The 19,438-nt window shown below is 47.0% G+C and overlaps 1 protein-coding gene and 1 long non-coding RNA gene across 3 annotated transcripts in view; both read right to left on the reverse strand.

Moving 5' to 3' along the window:
- Nucleotides 1-1,055: 1,055 nt before the first annotated feature.
- LOC311165613 lies at nt 1,056-3,975 on the reverse strand. The gene is made up of 3 exons (XR_014616934.1): nt 3,770-3,975; nt 2,571-2,727; nt 1,056-1,396 (listed from the first exon to the last, which is right to left on the reverse strand). It is a non-coding gene; the product is annotated as an uncharacterized lncRNA (long non-coding RNA).
- A 2,459-nt stretch (nt 3,976-6,434) lies between these two features.
- Nucleotides 6,435-19,438, reverse strand: part of URB1 (URB1 ribosome biogenesis homolog) — a gene marked incomplete at its 5' end in the record, with an annotated part of 40,750 nt that continues 27,746 nt past the window's right edge. The window contains 14 exons of one of the 2 annotated variants that reach the window (XR_014616864.1): nt 6,435-6,566; nt 6,950-7,866; nt 8,454-9,053; nt 10,054-10,295; nt 10,622-10,798; nt 11,343-11,452; nt 12,058-12,201; nt 12,744-12,850; nt 13,160-13,271; nt 13,636-13,796; nt 16,615-16,717; nt 17,227-17,398; nt 18,154-18,217; nt 18,306-18,416. Coding sequence is in view for 1 of the 2 variants with exons in the window: in XM_084223946.1 (XP_084080072.1) it covers nt 7,655-7,866; nt 8,454-9,053; nt 10,054-10,295; nt 10,622-10,798; nt 11,343-11,452; nt 12,058-12,201; nt 12,744-12,850; nt 13,160-13,271; nt 13,636-13,796; nt 16,615-16,717; nt 17,227-17,398; nt 18,154-18,217; nt 18,306-18,416 (2,315 nt within the window). Of the gene's footprint in view, nt 6,567-6,741; nt 7,867-8,453; nt 9,054-10,053; nt 10,296-10,621; nt 10,799-11,342; nt 11,453-12,057; nt 12,202-12,743; nt 12,851-13,159; nt 13,272-13,635; nt 13,797-16,614; nt 16,718-17,226; nt 17,399-18,153; nt 18,218-18,305; nt 18,417-19,438 lie in introns of those variants that run through there. The other variant, XM_084223946.1, reaches the window with a different exon arrangement.

Consider the following 19,438-nt stretch of genomic DNA (forward strand, 5'->3'; position numbering starts at 1 on the left):
TTAAATTTAATTTAAATTTGTTGATATTTTTGTGGAGGAACAGAAAGTGCATCCTCTTGGTACTGTTATTCTTCCTCCTCCAAATAGCAGTGGGAGAACAGTGGGTTACAAGTTCTAATGAAAACACCAAGGGAAACAATTCCACAGCTGGTTGGGATTTTTCACTGTTTTGAGTAAAAGTACCAGTCAAGCAATGAATATACTTTGTCTGTCCTTGCACAATATTTACATTCCTATACCTCGAGAAGCTGCTGCTGGGATTATTGGCTTTATGTGCTCTCAGTTTTGCCTCCTAGGGTTTTTTTTTTTTATTCTTTTAATGTGAAACAGAGACCTGAATCTCTGCACTTCTTTTCCTCTGTTATGTGGCTGGTCTCTGAAACTTGTTGAATTTGTCTCATAAAAATGAATCTAAACCCAGATAAAAATCCATGGTCATGCTTTCTATTTGTGATATTGTGCATCTCTCTCAATTTTGTACAAAACTAATGAAAAATATTAATTGGCCCATGATCTAATAGGCATGCACACACACATGCACAAAAGGTGATGGTAAAATTTAGCAATATGAAAGCTTTTTGTAGATTGGTAAAATATGAAAATACGTTGTTCCAGTTTAAAAACAAACAAAAAACCCTGCAAACAAACAAACAAAAAAACCAACCAAACAAAAACCAACTAATTGCAGAATTTAAACCCAGGAAATTTTAGTTCAAGCTCCACCTGAGCCCTGGAGACAATTTATTTAGCTTCAGTGAATTCCATGAAATCTATTAAAACTGTTTTTAAAGATGAAGCCAAAATATCTCTGACAGGGAATTCTACAAATCCAAACTCTTAATTTCTGTCCCAGTGGTGTGGAACACTTCAAAACTTTGGGCTTCTCAAAATGTCCCTGGGCAAAGGAAGAATAAAATAGGCTGCCCCTCCCCACTGATATTTCTCAGTAGCCCAGCCAAAACTCAGGTTTCTGATAAGGTTACAGCTAGGCCAGCTCTACTTTTGGGTTTAAAAGGAGCTGGGCTAATTCCCTTAATCTCTTTGTGGCTTTGATGCCAACACATACTGAACTTTTTCACAAAGAAACACTCAATCTAGCATACCGGACCTGTTTCAAAGAACACAATGTTTTCTGTACTTTCAGAGGGAAGATTTATTTTATCTCGGTCAATATTTGTCTCTGGAGTCAGTGACCCTTCTTTTTCCACCTCATCTGCTGTGAATCCAGGGCAGGGCACCCAGACTTCCCAAGGCCACCAGCACCAGCAGCACAGTGCCCCCAGGAGGGAGCATTTGAGGAACAGAGGCCAAAGGTGCCTTGTTGGGAAGGATGAAAGTTTGACAAGAAAGTCTCACAGACATGTGTGCTTGGCAGAAAGATTTCTAAATATAGAATCTGAAGAAGGAATAGAGATGGAAGCAAGTTTTGATATAGAAGAAAAGAATTGCTCAGCCAGTCTTATCTCCTTGGATAACCAAGGAGGCAAAGGGTGTGTTAGTTAGAAGGGGTTTTTATGGCTTAGAGCAAAGGATAAACCCACCCCAAACAAGATGATGTTTTTACCAAGCAGAAAGATAGCACAGGCAAACAAGCCTGCCGATGTGGCAAGGAGAAAAAAGGCCTCAGAATTTTCCACTGCAAGAAAACTGAATAACAACTTCTGGCTTAAACTGTGATATACTGACTTTTAGTGATTGGAGAATAGTAACATGAATATGGTAATGATAGTAGTTATGATAGGCTAGAGATAATAGTCAAGGCATAGATTGGTTCTACTGTATTAAGAGGCTCAGCAAAGAAAAGTCTAGAATGCAATGTAACAAAACCAAAGGGTCTCCAGGCCTGCCTGCAGCTGGAGCTGACAGCTGTAGGCACAGGCTCTGTCACCCACCACCCTAGGCTGCTGTAATGTCTTGGATACAATAAATTGCATTCTGGAGAGCCCCTGGAGTCCCACATCCCTCATTCAGGCTCTTAGTGCCGTGGAGGCAGGAGCAGATTCTCAGAGAGCCCAAGGGGCAGGCAATAAAACTGGCACAGTACTGGATCCTGCATGAAAGAGCAGCTCCCTCTGCTCCCGCAGCCACCTCACCCTCCCACTAAACCAGCTGTGGGCACACTTGGGCACTGGCAACTCTCTGTTCCTCAGATGAACCATTTGCTCCTGGCAAAGCAGCATCTTGCACTCCTCCACAGCGCCTGCAGCTGAGCAGGGCAAGGGCCACCCTCTGTTCCACTGCCCTGATGTGCTGGGAGGGGCACAGGCACTGTGCAACAAATCCCCATTGCTATTTCTCCTGGTATAAAAACTTTCAGGGCTGGAATTCCCTCCCTGAGGGCCTCTCCTTGAAGACCCTGCAGGATTAGGCAGTGAGCACTCAGGCTTCCTGCACTGTGGTTGTGTAACAGGACCCACGCTCAGTTACCTGCCCAGGTCTGGTCACCAGAACACTCCAGAGGCTTTTCCCAGCCCCTCCCTCATCCCCCCTGTCAGGAGGCTCCCAAGACCTTTAACAAATTGGCACTTAGACCCCTGTCTCAGAACGGAGAAATGAGTCAGATGACGTACCTGTAGTAGAGAGGGTAAATCATCTTGCTGTGTTTTATTTCTGCAAAATGAGGGAATCCCTCTGCTGTGCCCACAGACTCCATCGTCATCGCCTTCTGGGTCGGCCTCGCTGCCTTTGTGATGTTCCTTTTCCTTGTTCTGCTGTGCATGTCCTGCTCTGGATCAACACCAGCCAAGTGAGTAGAAACAGAGATAAAGCAAGAATAATCAGAGATAAAGTAAGTAGATACCAGTGTGAAAAAATAACCTGTGGGAAACATTCACTGCCTTGAGTGATCCAGCTGTGACACAGAATGTTTATAACTGCACAGAGGTGAAACTTTTCCTGTCAGTATTTGGCTGCAGGGTCTCTTGACCCACTGATCCTTCTTTTCTGATCAGGAAAATTCAGCTCAGCAGGCTGGGCAGAGATTCAGGATTAGGTCACAAGCAAGCAGAGGGAAACAGCAGTCAGAGGAGCATTAATATTCTCATTTACTGGAACCTTAGGGCCTCTGGCATGCTCACAAAAAGTAACAAAAACAATTTAAAAAAAAAGGCAGTTTTCCCAAATAAACCACAAACCAGGAGGCGGACTAGCAACACAACAGACATGGAAATGGACATAAAAAGGCAGGGTAACAGAGGCATGTTAGCAAAAATGTACTGTTCCTAAAAAACTGGCAGGAGAAGTCTGTGTACATGAAAATATCAGAGTGCTTGCAAGACTTAGACAAAGTATTGATTTTTAAAGTTTTTTTCACTTTCTCATCATGTGACTGAGCAAAATACTTGTCTAAGAAATACATTTACTTATCCCTTATGTATTCAATTTTGGCCATCAAGGGAGCCATTGTGAACAAGGCAAGTCTAGAAATGTTTTCTTGAGTGCCCAGAAATCATTAATGAAAAACAGCATTCAATGAGATTTGTTTAGGCTTTGAAACCATCCCATGTTATCATTTTCCTAGGCTTGAAACATACTGTGAGAAAACAATTTTAGGACTGAAGAAACTATTAAACCCAGTCACACACAAAACTTGCCCTTTTTGGTCGAGTTCTGTTTGTTTCCTAAGCCCCACTTCAATTCCACTCCCCCCAATTCCAGCACCGAAACCCAGTGTGGTGCTGGAAGGAAGCCACTAGTGTAAACCCGCCTTCCCTGCCCCGTCACCCCCTCTGCTGTGTCACCCACCGCGTGCCCTTGGCATGACAATCACCCAGTGTCTGTAAGGAAACCTCGTGTCCCTTTTCTGGTGATAATCCCGACACACGCACGCAGCAAACGCCCGCTCACGTCACCGCTCAAGGCTGGAGAGCTTTCACCTTCATCCTTTCTGTGCTCATCCATCTCTGCCAAGCCCAGGGACATGCAGGGCCCACTGTGCTCTCCCAGCTCACCCACGTCCTGTTGAGAGCAGGCAGCTGCTCCGGGAACCCTGCCAGGGAACAATTCCCAATATCCCATCTAGCCCTGCCCTCTGGCAGTGGAAGCCATTCCCCTTGTCCTGTCCCTCCATGCCATGTCCCCAGTCCCTCTCCAGCCCTCCTGGAGCCCTGCAAGGGCTCTGAGCTCTCTCTGGAGCCTTCTCCTCTCCAGGGGAACCTTCCCAGCTCTCCAGCCTGGCTCCAGCCCTGGAGCAGCTCTGGGGCCTCCTCTGTGCTTGTTCCAACAGCTCCACAGATTTCTTGTGCTGGACCCCAGGGCTGGGGCAGCTCTGCAGGTGGGGTCTCACCTGAGTGGGGGAGAGGGGCAGAATCCCCCTCACCTCCTGTGATGCAGTGTAGATGCCATTTTGGCCATGCACGACACCCCTCTCCTCCCCCGGTGGGTAACAGCAAGGGTGAATGAACTCTCTTGGCAAGGGCCCGGTGCCCTCCAGAGCAGAGTCCCTGGTTCTTACCTGCACATCTGCACAGAAACAAGTCACTGCCACGTGTCTCCCAAAGGCCCACGGCTGAATCCTGAGACACGGAGAGCTCCTGGACTGGAATCCACGATCCGATTGCAGCACACACTTCCCTGCACTCCCCGGTGATGTGGGGCCAGTTTTGGTGGGTGGGTGTGGCAGAGTGGGGAAGGCCGATGCCTGTGCAAGCCCTGCAGGGAGGGATCCATGTCCCAGTCCCTTTTGTCAGCGCTGCACCATCCCACAGAAACAAGACAAAAGGGACCACTGAATCCAAACCCATCTGCCTGCCGAGGCAGCTGATGGTCACACTGCTGGGATGCAGAGCATCAACATTTGCCTCAATGATGTGCAGTGACATCCAACATGAAAGGCTTTTTCAGCTTTAGTTCTGTGATTGTGCCTGGGCCGAGGTCATTCACAGCCCTGCCTAAGAGCAACCTGGCCTCACCAGGTGGGTCTCTTTGGGTACTGGGACACTGGGACTCTTCCAGCCTCCTCCAACCTTTCTGCTCTTCCAGGGGTGCTTAACAATTAACAGAGCTGGCCAGAGCTCTCCTCAGACAGTCCCCAGGGCTCTAGAAGCAAGTTCTCCAGCTGATTTTAAGACATGGATAGCTAGCTGGTGGTATTTGGCTGCTGGATAGCCAGGAAAGAAAATATCCTGTTTTGGTAAGATTTTTTTTTTTTGGTCTTGCTTCCGTCAGACAAAGAGGAACGATGTCTTGAATACACCTGCAGCATAGCAAAGAAAATTCCAAACCTGCCTCCCTGTGCCGGGCCTGCTGCTGAGACTCCGGGGCTTTGTTTCTGCTTTTTTAATTACTCAGCTCCATTCGGCTGAGCTCGGCTCGGTTCGGCGGAACTCGGAGCCGCTCGCTGCCTTCGGCGCGGTTCGGCACGGCTCCCTGAGGGCGGGAAAGCGCCGCCCCTCACGTTCCAGTCGCACGGCTCGGGGCTCTCCCGCTGCCGCGTCCCGCGGGCGGCCCGGCCGTCGTGCTATCAGGAAAATTAATCCACAAACACCGTAGGTTTATGTCCAAAAGTAGACACTGGAGTCCTGTAACTTTATTTGGATGAAGGGAGAGGCCATGGGCATTTCCCATGGGATCTCAGGTTGCTGGAGGACGCAGCTTCCTTTTTTCCCTAATTTCTCGGACGTATTTCCCTCTGTCTTCCCCTTCGGCTGAGGTACTTGAGAGGTACAAACTTCCCAAATCGCCTGATACAGACCGCACTCTGATGTGCATCCCCGCCTTCTTCTTCGTATCTCTGTTCTTTTTCTTTGTAAAGACACTTCCTTCTCATTCCTTTCAGCACGGCCACGAACGGCTCGGGCTCGGGCAGGAGCTCATTAGGCAGTGACTGCGCTCGCGCTAATTAACGGGCACGAGAGCACGCGGGGCAGATCCTGGCGGAAGGACGGAGCGCTCACCAGCGGAATGTGTTGGAAACACTGTGCGATTCACTGTGTGAATTTTGGGAATGCTGCGGGACATGCTTAAGGCGTCAGTAATCTTTTTTTAAAGAAAGCCACCAAGGAGTGGTGGAAGAAAACAATAAACAATATTACCTATTTACTGTCAGTGTCTTTGCCTTTTGTGATGTTGGTTGGCTCCACGGGGGTAAATTAACCTCAGGAGGAGCTTTTGCTGCTGTTGTTGCTCGCGTGTTGGAATTCAGCAGAGTCCTTGTCACTTTACACGTCAGGAAATACAAGTTCAGCAGAATTTCAGTTCGGCCGAGCTCGTCTAAGTTCGGCTAGGTTCGGCGGAACTCGGAGCCGTTCGCTCCGTTCGGCGCGGCGCGGCTCGGCTGCCTGAGGGCGGGAAAGCGCCGTCCCTCACGTTCTGCTCGCACGGCTCGGGGCTTTCCCGCTGCCGCGTCCCGCGGGCTCGGCCATCGCAGGGACACGGACGGCAGCGCGGGGTGGGAGAGGAGCTAATTGGGCAGTGACCGTACTCACGCTAATTATCGGCACGAGAGCAGGCGGCTGCGTTCGGCCGAGCTCGGCTCGTTTCGGCTGCACTCGGCCCAGCTCAGTTGAGCTCAACTCGGCTCGGCTGGATTCGGCTCACAGACTTCCTGATGACAGCCCCTAGGAATTCTGTGTGACACATATTGCAGCTTATAAAAGGCTTGGGGGTTGGTAAAGAAATGTAATTTTAACTCTTGGGACAGATGTACATGTACAGCCAATTCCTTCATTTGCATCTCGATTTTATTTAAACACCCCCCCCCACCCCCCCAAAATTCCATACATAGCACAAGCAATGGGCATTTCTGGTTTTTCCCCGTACCCTATTTGTACCAATGACCTAGGCACAGCACACAGTCGTGATTCGATTGAATAAATCCTGGTTTACAATTCAAAGGTTCTCACTCTGCCTCTGCACATTTGCAGATCTGGACTGGCACGGTCAACTACCCTCAGGGCCACACTGAAGAACAATGTATCAGATTTCTCAGAGAGTTCCCAATCAAACTCACCTATAATCACTGAGCAGAAAATCCTTTGGGGTTTAGTTCCATTTCTCACCTCTTCCAGGCAGAGGGAAGATGGGTTTGTGTTGCACATGGCAGCAGCAGCAGCGATGGTCAGGGGGATTTGTTTTGTTGGTTTTGTTTTTAATTTTCAAAAAGGGTAATAAAAATAAACCACATTTGATATAAATGTCTTTAAAAGCCATTCAAGCTTTTTATACCCAAGAAGACCATCCTGATTCCCGAGTCCAGTCTTCTATTCATACTGGTTTTGGTATCATGAAAACAACCAGGTTCTCCAAGAAACAGTAAATCATGGTGGCTAAACCTCTGTCTCCTCCTTCTTCACATTTACACCCCATTGTAGGAAGCTCTGCAGCCTTTTTTTCCTGTCCTGTATTAGAGAGAGGGTGGATACTGAGGGCACACAAATGCACAAACAGTCTTTCTGGTTCTTCAAAAAGATAAAAATCCCTGTAATAAAAATTACATAAGTAATATTGTCTCTCAAACTGTTCAGGAAAAGGGAAACTGGAGCTTTAATGTCCCTCTGAGAGATGTTGAATAAAATCTTCCCCCTGAGTTTGCACACAGTAATGAAATACTGATTTTTGTGACCAGACAAGGTAGGTCTGTACAAGAACAGCTCAGGAGGCTTTCAGGGCTCATGGTGATGAGGACAGAGCACAGAAGAACGTTAAAGATGAAGCGTTAGTCCCCTGAGTTATTGCCCCGATGTAGCCAAATTTTTTTGCAGAGGGACATAAGAGTGTCTTCCCCTTGTTTCTGAGTGTCTGAGTCATCCTGTAATTCGTAATCTGCACTACTGCAGACCAATCTGGCATGGGTAAGTAACATATCTGGCTCCTGTGCTCCAAGCCACGTGTCCCCGATGTGAAGGGAAGTCAGGAATACAGAAGCAGCTGTGGAAGAAAGGTGAGAGAAAAATCAGAACGGATATTCTTCTGTTCCCCTACAGTATTACCGAGCCAAGCTGCTCAGTACCTCCAGGACTACGTTTTAAAAGAGTTCCCTAACTCTTTTCCCAGCTGGAAAATCTGGAGGGGCTTTGCCCACGCAAAGGCAACGATCCTACTCCCAAGAAGGAACAAACCAGTTTCCTGTTAAATAAAGCAGACCTGTCAGATGCTCTCACTGACCAGCAGCAAGGATCAGCATCCAGGCCCACGTGGACTTGGGTTTTTTTGCAGACTATTTTCCCTCTTGAAACTGCATTTATTTTATACCTTTTATTCCATTTTAGTCCTTTATAGGGAAGTTTCTTAGAGGGAGTGGGAGTGTTGCAGTGTCAGAAAACCTCCCAGTGTGACCACACTCCATGCTGCCCATCCCTGCTCCCATTCCACCAAAGACACAGCTTCTGTTTTGGGCAGCCATGAGCCCAGGTGGATATGGGAGAACTGATTACATGGATTAAAAAAGCCAAGGAATTTCCTAGTTTCTCCCACCACTGCCTCACAACATGAGTGATAGGAAAAGGACAAGTCACCTGTCTTGTGCACATCCTCTTCCACCGCTGCTGATACGCACAGAGATTTCACAAGCTTGTGGAAGGTGCTGGACAGGCCCTGCTCCTCCATGAGCTGGAGCATGATGGAAGTGAGCCCACCGAGCTGCCTGGAAAGCCCAGCTGAGGTGCTGCTGGCCTGGCAGAGCCGGGTGTAAAGCTTGAAGAGGTTGTTCCTCAGCGTCTCATCCGTGAGCATCTCCCGCACAGCCGCCGGGTGTGGTAGGACGCGGTTCTGCAGCCACCTCAGCACTGGGGACACGTCCTGCTCCCTGAGGGGGCTCTGCGCAGCCAGGGACCTGACCAGACACTTCGTGACAATGTGGATGGATGCACAGGTGACAGCCACTGCCTCACCCCCAGCGTCACCAGCTCTGAGGGCCTCCCCTCCATGTGTGGAGGGTTGTGCTGGGAAAACAGGGTCCCAATGGGCCAGGATGGAATTCAGATGCTCTCTGCATTTCTCCAGCTCAGACACTTCCATGTCTGCAGCAGTGTCATCTTCTCTCACCTCGTTCTTTTTCCGAGTGTGACGATACATAGGAGATGAGGCTTGAGGTTTGTTCTTGTCTTTAATATTTTCTGTAAGAAGATAACCACCATCAAAACAAACATCAGATACTCCAAAGGATTTTCCTGGTACAAAATTGTGCAAGTAAGGTGCTTTCCTGTGTTGATTGAGTCATTACAATGGCAAGTGCCAGCCTCATTTAGCAGCCTCATGGAGCCTGTCCTGTTCAAAGGGGCTCCGGGAGCTCCCGGGGACTCCAGGCTGGAACCCTATTCCAAACCGGATCGCACAGCCTGGAGCAACACAACCCACACATGCAGTAAGTTACAGGCATCACTCCAAAAACCCTCTTCAGGCCTTTCTGAAGAGTTTTAAAGGGTGAAAAAACTGTAGAAAAGCTAAAGCTTTTACAGAATCCCTTAAATACATGATGCTTTCTTAACTGATACAGAACATTTAAACACACCTACAGAAGCTTTAGTGCACACCAAAAGCAGCTGCTGCTGCAGGAAGCCAGCATTGTTTTAAAACCTCCCACTCCCAAGTTCCTAGCACTTTTTGTTCAGAGAGAAAACAAGAGAAGTCACACAAGTCCTGTCTTTTTTTCCTTTCTTCAAAACTGGTGACAAGAGACACCAACTATTGCCTTTCTCTTGCTTTGTTTATTTGCTGCTTTTACTTACACATCGCTTTCAGATCCCCATCCATGCTCAGAATGATTCACACCACTGAGCACAAAGCCTCCAGGCACTGCTTTTTCTCTTAAGATTTCATTAAAAAATGCCCTTTTTCATAGCCTGACTCAAAGCCTGATTTGCCACTGTTTCATTTTAAAGCTCTTTCCCTTCATAAAAACTGTGTTTCTCCAAAGCTTCCAAATTGTGGTATGGTTCTAAATCAGCACAAGGAAGATCTGAAAAATGCCTTCCCATTTCCTTTCCTCCTCCCTCAAGGTACATCAGTCTGACAGAAAGCATTAGTACAACTTCCTGAGAAGTTTGCCTCACTTGAACGGCTGGTCTGTAACAGTTACAACAAAATACGCCTTCCTTGAAGTATTTCAGCACTTACTGAGCAATTCTTTGTTTTGGTACTTCTGAGCCAGGGCCTGCAGGTCCTCCTGCAGCTGCAGGTCTTTGCTGACAAGGCTCCACTTGTGCAGCAGCAGCAGCAGCTCCCTGCTGGAGAGGACGCTCTCATTGACTGTGAAACGCCTCATCTCCCTAAAGGCCTCCACAACACCAGCACGGTATTCCAGCACAGAGCTCAGGGTGCCAAACAACTCCGTCAGCTTGGCCAGATCCACATTAGTCCTGTCAAAAGAAAACACAAGCACCATGCATGCTAATTCATCAGTACAGTTCTTAATTCCTACTGTCAGAATGGCCAGGAATTAAAGGACAAAGGACTTGACAGCAACTGTGCATCACATTTTACTTTACTTCCCATGTATTCAAACACCTAAATCCTCCTGTCAATGAAATCTCATCCAAATTCACTACTCAACACACAAACTGAAGGTGGAAAAAGCCATCCATCTAGCAGAGATAAAGCAATCCTCCTGGCCTTAATAAAGTTCAAACTGGACAGAGGATGAAATACAAACCAGCTAAAACAAAAAACAAAACAAAGCACTTACCGAATATGTTTGATTAACGCGATCAAAACACACAGAAATTCATTTACAAGCTGAATAGGAAGAAGTTTCCTGTTCTCCTGGGATTGATTCTTTTTTTGTCTCTTGTCTCCTAAATTTGTTAGCCAGAGCGTGTGGACTAAGGAAATAATTTTATGTATCACCTTGTTTTCCAGAAACCTGAAAAACAAAACAAAAAAAGAAAAAGAAAAAAAGAAAACCACATTTGAAAGGCAGATCCTCACCAGCTGCTGGTCCATCACCTACAGGGGACCATATTCTAGTTCACTTCTGGTGCACTCGCCTGAACCTGTCAGGGCACTCTATGTAAGCAGATGAGATTTTTTTGTGAGGGAGAGGCAAGGAGAGGAAGAATGTTCTAGACAGCTCAAATCCATTACAATGCCACCTCCTGTGCAGCAGGTCCTGTGACAGGAGGTGAACTGAGGGTGCTTGAAATTTAAAAGGTAAAGACACACACACAAGGTGCCATTTTGCTTTTTCAGTTTTTCAAGGAAGTGATTTCCAAATCACAAAGCCCCCCCACCATCATCCCTCCTACCACAACCTGAAAGCATCTTGATTCTGTTTTCAAAAACAAAAGGGACACCTCAGAGTTCAGCAAATCTCCATGTCTGTCACCCTTGCTTTCATCCTCAGCCATATAATTCTTCCACTGTGGACAGGAAAATGGTTCCCATTTCTCCTGTACTTCTCTGGTTACCTTTTCTCTAAGCTGTTCAGGACCCACGTGAGGAGGCTGTGATCCTGCACCAGCTCATAGGCAGCTCTGGTGACACGGGCAGCACTTTGCAGTATCTCCAGAATACGACGCTGAAACAGAAAATGTAACTTGTTCTTTTACAGTCAGGATCTAATTATCTAACTTAAAACTAGCAATTTGGCTGCTATCTGATCAACTTCATGGTAAAATGAACAACACCTGTTCTCAACAACTCCAGGGAAGGAACGACATTCTCCCTTCAAAGCTTCATACCACAGGTGCTGCTCTTACAAGAAGTATTCAGGTAGCAAGACAAGTTTATCTTTTTGTCCAAGGTTTTGATGAAATACTCAGAGTGGATGCTCCCAAACCTGAGAGCTCCTGGCACCTGAATTTCCCTCCTGCTGAAGCACTGGTGGGGAATAGAGACCCCAAAAAAAGAAAAGGCCCCGACTGTAGGAGCAAGACCACGGCACCCACATGAGGCTCCTTGATAGCAGGAACCTGTTCCAGTTTCAGGGGATAAGGATGGGACTGGTTTAGACACAAGCAGTTATTTCCCCCTCCGCACATACACAAAACCAACAAGGAACAGATTTTCAAGAGGGCCAAGGCAGAGTCAGCTGTTCCTTTCTGGTTTGTACTTCAGATCTTAAAGCCATGCAAACCTCTGTGGTTCGGGGGTTTTTGGAACTTGCTTTTTTTTAATTCTTACCTGGGAACCCTCATCACACAGAGGACTGTTGAAAAAGGATAGAATGACCTGGAAAATCCTCTGGTAGTCATAAAGCTCATAGCAGTGTTTGTCACGCAGCCCTTCCCCAAGAAATCTGAGGATCCACTCACGCTCTGTTTTGTACTGGAAGCCACAAAGAAAAATACCACCATGAGAAATTCAGGCATTTCCAAAGAATACCTGCTCCTAAGAGCACAACACCCTGGTTCCTCTGAGTGCCCGCTGAGGGCTTACCACAGTTTGTTCTTCACTTCTCATTTTCCATTCCTATCAAATTTAATCACTAACATCCATCGGGAACAGTCAGTGTTCAGTCAGCCCAAACATGCAATGTAAATGGAATTTTAGGAGCTGCTGTCCCTAAAATACTTCAGTTGAACTCATTGTTACTAATCTAAACTCAAGGAGGAATTGTAGCTAGCTGGGGCAGAATATTCTGCTTATTGTGCTCACAGAGCATACACAGCACAACTCACTGTGCGTTAGTATTAAGAAAGCAACAAAAACCCCACAGAAATAACATCTCATTCCAACAGGAAACATAAGAAAGATAATAAATAAGTAATTAACTACTTATGGGAGAATGAGATTTCCGTGTATTTTTACGGCTGTTTTAATACATTTCTGAAGAATGAATTACTGGATACCCAAATTGGGACTCTTACCTCAAAATCAAAACTGTAGAAAAGCTGGAAAAAACCTGGTACCTTCCTCAGGTCCAAATACTGGTGTGACAGAAGGAATCTGTTCACCTTTAGGTACATGTGCTCTTCTGTGAAGAGAAAAAGCTGGCATTGTGGAGGAGGACAACCACAATCCACAACCAATCCCAATCCACAACCACGGACGACAATCCGTGGAAGCTGTAGCGAATGTGCAGTGTTCCCAGCTGGGAGAACAGCCCAGCAACTGCAGAAAGTTTTTGCTCTGAGGCTCCCTCGATTGCTGCCCAGCCTCCCTTTCTCTTCCCCAGAACAAAAAGCTCAGTCAAGAGTGCACGAGCACAAAGCAGCTGAGGAGACCAACTCCCCAAGGCTCTGTTGTTCACCCCAGCAGTGACACACGCAGAGAGTTCCAGTACCTGGCTTCAGGATCTGCTGCGCCACACGAGCAATGTAGAGGGTCAGGGAGAAGGTGAACCTGAGGTTTGGCTGCCTGATTCCATTCTGCACAGCATCCAAGAGATACAGCAACTGCAAGAGCCCAGGGAGAGAAGCCTGAAGCACAGCCCAAATGAACACAACAGGAGCACCAAGAGACCGATCAGCTTCCGGGACATTTCATGGGCCATACCGGTCAAATAGCAATTCCATCAGGATTTCCATTCCTACATACGAAACTCTCAAGAATTTCTAAAACTTATTTTCCCCTTTCTCTGTCCATTGGTTATAACAGGAGGAAACACAAAGCAGTAGAGGAGAAACAATGTGAGAGAGGAAAAAAAAGCTTCTTTTAGCTGTCTCACCACATGCATGTAGGCGGATGAGCAAGACAACATCTCCCCCCCACACATCCACAACCTACCAGGTGTCACCTGGCACACTGGCAATGGCTTACCTGGCTCTTCTCTCGAAAGCGAGCCCCTTCCAGGTGGGAGCGGAAGGAAGCCAGGACAAAATACGCGGCCGCTCTCATGTTGGGGTCGTAGCTGCTCAGGGCAGCCACTGTGAGACCCAGGGCATTGACTTCCACAAACTTGTGACAGGCCACCACACACTCTGCGAGGGGATAGGGAAGAGAAGCAGAAAGCACCCGCTGTGTTAGCACTGACACGTCCCAGTGTGTGTAACAGCACTTTAACCCTTCACCTTCCTGGTCATGAGCACCCATTTCTGGCTCTACCCCCACAAACTATGACCTCAGGGCATGGAGGCTCCTCCAGCTGACAAAGGGCTTCAGCAGTTCACTCTGAACAGGAATCTTTTACCTAAGCTGAAATGCATGGGGCTATTCTCATTTATGTGAGACAGGGATGATCCTGCCCACCAGCCCATGCAAAGTTAGGGGTAAATTCTGTAAAGACATCTTTGTATCTCACTGTTTCAGGGAAGCTGAGTACAAAGAACAACAAGACGGAAAATTCATCTCTCCAGAGCGTTACAGGGTGCCTGAAAGACCAGCACTAAAAAGTTTCTGCAACAGAAAGGATGGAGAATAGCATAAATAGCCCATAAACCACAGCAGTTGTCCCTGTGCAGGTGCAAGTGACTCTTGTGGTAAGGCCTGCTCTGAGCCAAGTACTCAGCTGTACCCCTGAGCCCTTCTAGGTAAAACAAAATCCAGCAACGACCAGAAATCAGCCCAAGAGAAAACAGGAAACACACCCTTCAATGTAGCATTTACATTCATAGCATTTTGCCATCAGATTTGAAGTTTCTCCTTTAAGGGCCTGTGTTCTCTGTGTTTTGAAGGGTTGCTGCCATTTCCACTCACTAATGGCTAGAAATGACTTGCTGTGAACCTTCCACCTTATCTCCAGGAATGAAGCACAATGGCATCTCAGTGGCATTTTCCCAGCTACAAATGTACCATAACTTTAGCAGTAATATTCATGTATTTTCTTGTCATTCACTGAAAGTCAAGAGGAAGCTTCTAGAAACAAATATTGCTATTTAAGAAGGGGCTGCAATCTTACTGCCAAGTACCTACATTTAGTCCACTGATTTCCTCTCCTACCACTGCCCACACAGGCTAGTGTGCGTGTAAATATGTACATATATGTACATGTGTGTATATATGTATGTATGTATTTATATATAAAACTATGTCCCTGTATCAGCACCTACTATGTCCCTGTATCAGCACCTGGGCTATTTCTATCATCTTTTTCTCTACTACTAGAACTACTAAAACTCAATTTCATGCCTGGCAGTTTCTTACCGCCAGCTCAAGCAGGGTGTGTCCACTTCCCCACCAGCCACTGCCATTTGTCCCAGGGCCACCACTCTGCTCTCCTTCAGGCTGCAGCTCTGGGGAGCTGCTGATGTGCACTAACCATCCCCACTGTGGCAGAGCACCACAGAATGAAATCCAAGGTTCTTGCTTCAGCAGGCCACAGGAAGATTTATTTGGAAAACTTTCCTTCACTGAAAACATGCAGTGGTAATATTTTCCATCCTACTGCCCCTGGAGAATGTGTTCAAAAACTGACGTAAAATAACAAGCTCTTAATAGAAAAGCACCCCAATGTAATTCTATGTCTGACATACAGCTTATTTAAAGGACCTTGAGAACCAGGATGGAAAAGCTTTCCATAGATGCTTATCAGAGCTAAAGATAGATAGAACTTGCTATCTGCCCAACCCCAGACTTACTTTTTCCTCAGCAAGCACTGAACACTGTGCAAGAAGTCCATGTTTATGTATTCTGATGGCACTGTGCAGCCAGGACAAAGAGCAAATAAATAAAGAACTGGGAATTCCAAGAGCAGCTGACGTGGTTTACAAGCATCATGGGGCTGAGACTCATAAATCATTTGGGCCCTTTAAAAATGCCCCTCTTAGGACACAGACTCTCACTGTGTGTGGAGAAGCTAAGAGGGCTATTTTCTCCTCTCCAGGTTCAGATTCAGGACAGCCACTGTCTTTACAGCTCCACAAGAACATGATGTACAGCAATTCCCTCAGCCTTGGTGCTTCCCACATCAGCAGCCACTGACTAGCTGCAGTGCTGCTGGGGCTGCCACAGACACCAAATCCCTCCCTCCACGGGCTGAGTGGTGCTGGCAGTGTCCCTTCTCCAGCTGTCCAGTCTAGGTTCCAAAGACACCAGCTGTCCATGCTCTTTCTCCCTGTGCACCCCAAAGGCCCAGCATTAACTGGATTGTCTAAGATCCCTCCAACTGCAAAATGCCAGATAGCTCTGGCACCTTTTCTCCTCAGAGGACATAAAGGCAGTTCTTTTCCTGCTGCCAGGATTACACAGAGCAGCTCAAACCATAGCTAAGGACAGGCTAAGCACACCCAAACAGGTGCTGTACTTGCAGGGGCCTGGGTGAACAAAGGACTGTGAGTGTGATTTCACTGACAGACGCTAACAGCCTGCCAATTGCTTCTAACATTACTGCTGTGGAAACCCAAATCTAGCTGTGACTGCACAGTGCTTAACCATAACCAACACAGGGAGAGAGCTGCTTAGGAAATCCCTTAGGCTTCTTGTCTCCCTTTGACCTCTGAGGGCTGTCTCCAGGGACAGTGTGTCCATGGAGCACAGCAGGGATGTGCATGTGCAAAGCCAAGTCATATCAGACGAGAAACTTGCTGACAGTTCAGAGCACCAGCCTACTTGTGAAACACACTGGCCTCATGCCCATCTGTCTGGTGGAAAATGACTTGGCTGAAGCTTCCCTGTTCTGTAACAGGCCAGATCTCCAGCCAGTTCAGTCACAGCCCTCACAGTAGTTTGTTTCTTCTCTCTAAAGTCAGGCACAAATTCCTTGCAGTATTAGCTGTTGGATCAGGGATAACAGCGCTCCAGGTGCAGCTTCTGCAGCAGAGCAACCTGACACTAAATACCAAAGAGAAACACACACTTTACCTGGTCTGGTCAGTTCACTGAAGAGCTGAAGTAGAAAACAAGGATCATAGAAGTCATCAAGGCTCTTCACTGTTTCATCTTTATACAGTGACTCTTGTATCCCCTGAAACCAAATCCAAACCAGTATTTGTGAGGAACAACACCAATTTCAAGCTCATTTCAAACTTCCACAACCACCTCATCCCACTGTAAACCACTTGATACTACACCCTGTAAAATACAATGCAACACAGGGTGAGATACACTTGTGTTCAAACCTGGCTTTCACTATGAGAGTATATCCACAACTATTTCCCCTGACCAGCATCAGCAGCAATCCAGCAAACTGTAAGAAAGGCTGGAGAGCCAGTGGATCCTTGGGCTGTCCCATCCTGGCCTTACATACATGACAACCTTTGCAATGCATTATCACCCCTGCTGACAAGATGTGGCCCATATCTTGCAATTACTTTGAAAAGTGCTCCTGAAGGACTAATTCCTCCTATGAATCGAAATTACTCTCCTGACGGAATCAAACTGCCGTGTATTACATGGATGCAAGGCAGGAATGGCTCAAGGGTCTTTCTGCATCTCCAAAGAAGGGAAACCACGGACAGGCCGATCCAAAAGCACCTGTGATGGCAGCAGCCGGCGATGCTGAGGGAACGACAGAATCGTCTTCATCATCTTCTCTCGATCCAGCAGACACAGAATCTCCTCCATGCTTGGCTGCTGCCACAAGGACTTGCCCAGACTCTTGCAAGTCTTGTGATGCTCCACAGCGGCTGGACCCCACAGCAGGATCCTTAAACATTGTTAAAGGCAAACACATTAGGCAACAGTACGGAAATTTTGTCTTCACTTGTAGTTAGTATCCTGTAGCACTTGAAACTATAACTCATTTCCCTGGCAACACCTTTTCCAGCCATCCCAAAGCTCGGCAAATTTAGTCTGAGGGTGTCTCATTCACTCTGCCCTCCCCTGTCCATCCAAGTCAGAACGAACCCATTCAGAGGCACGTATGGATTTAGGCTGTAAGTGCAGGTAAGAATGACAGCAGCTGCATGAAGGGACAGGAATCCAGACCTGCCTCAGCTGCCTGAGCCAGTGCTCTTGCATTGCTGGAGCTATTTCTGCTCCTGCCTCCAAGACAGCAAAGTGCATGTGAGGAAGGCAGGCCAAACCACAGCTGTTGGCAACAGACTTTCCTGTGGACTGCTTGGGCACAGGAAAGGGAAAAGTCCACTAGTGACTTATGTTGCAGACGTATGTTTCTCCAGATTGTGAGAAGACACCTATAGTGAGTCCCAGTTATGGAGAGAGTGACTCCAAAACTGAGACATTCCCTCATCTAACCCACAGACACACAGAAGTCTGGGCAACAGAAGAGAATTACATTAAGAATAGGAAACGTGTAGTAAAAGTGTTTCCTAAGCAACATATATCTTTACGTTTCCCCTTATTCACTATCTTCTTAATTTAAAAATGAGATCTGGAAAAATACCAGTTGTGAGACTACCTGTGTGTAGTTCGCCCAACAAAGTAAGGTGTTCAGCTTACCTGGAGTTTATAAGACTTTGATTATTCTTCTCATACAGCTGAAGCAACAGCAGTATCTTCTGATCTAAAAGCCAAGATTGAACCCAAAGTTAGTGACCTGTGGACACAAGAACAAGCTGCAGAAGAAGTGCCCTTGCCAGGCTGACACTCACCTACGGTGCTCAGCGTGGCCCCATAGGCTCCCAGCAGCACAGGGAGGTGGCTGCTCTCACACAGAGAGGGGCTGAGCTGCACAGCTGTCAGCAGAATGTCCACCAGCGCCTCTGGAACAAGCACAGCTTGAGCCCTGCAGCTCTCAGTCACTCAGAGCACAAATTAACACCCCAAGGCCCACTCCAAGTGGATGCACACACAGCACTGGGCATTTTACATCAGCATCTATCTCTAGAGATACCACTGCCCATTTCCCCAACACACTCAAGGGTGATTTTGATGCATTTAATTCAAGGGAACATCTTAAAAGAGTATTCCCAAGCTGAACACAGAAGTCACTTGGCCAGGTGAGGTCCCCAGTGTGGAACACACTACTCTGCAGGAGCTCTCCATGTTTACACACCTGCTCTCTGGTCAAAGAGGAGAGCTGTGCCCTGTCCTGCCACAGCTTCACTCCTTCCTCCCCAAGGAGGGCATCTGGAATGAGCTCAGGAGCTGCACAGAGAAAGGCAGACATCCCAGAAACCTCCTCAAGGACTCCATAATTCACAGCAAAAAACTTCAGAGGTCTCCACCCCAGCTGCAGTAAATATCAAAATGCTTCTGCACTGTGTGTTCCAGCAGGGCTCAGCACTGTGGGTGGTTTGTGAGCCACAGGAACTCTGTCCTGTGGGGTACAAAAATTATCCAACTCTGCTCTGTAACTAACTGAGAAGCAGAAAGTGTAAGTGATTGGGTTCCTCAGAAACAAACAGGCTGTCTGTAGCACACCCAAGACTAAACTCCAGATTTCTACTCCCAGTATCTGGAAAGGCCTGGGCTTTGACCCTAGTTATGTGCAGGAATATAAAATGCATGTCAAAACTGAAAAGCTCCTAGAGGACCAGCCTGAGTGAATGCACTCATGACACTAAACTTCTGGAACAGCAGCTGGCCTCAAAGACTCCATCCTGCTGATCTGCATAAATACACTCTAAAGGTAATACACATACATACAGTTAGCAGCAAAATCTATTCCTTATTTTCAATTTCACTAAATTGGTGACTTCACAAGAGCTTTTTTCTTTTCAGGTGCTCTAAAACTTGAAAGCTTGTTTACATGTTGCAAACCAATAAACCAAAAACCATTGTT

Source organism: Fringilla coelebs, assembly GCF_963513975.1.
Source record: "Fringilla coelebs genome assembly, chromosome: 2".
In the NCBI taxonomy this organism is placed as follows: Eukaryota; Metazoa; Chordata; class Aves; order Passeriformes; family Fringillidae; genus Fringilla; species Fringilla coelebs.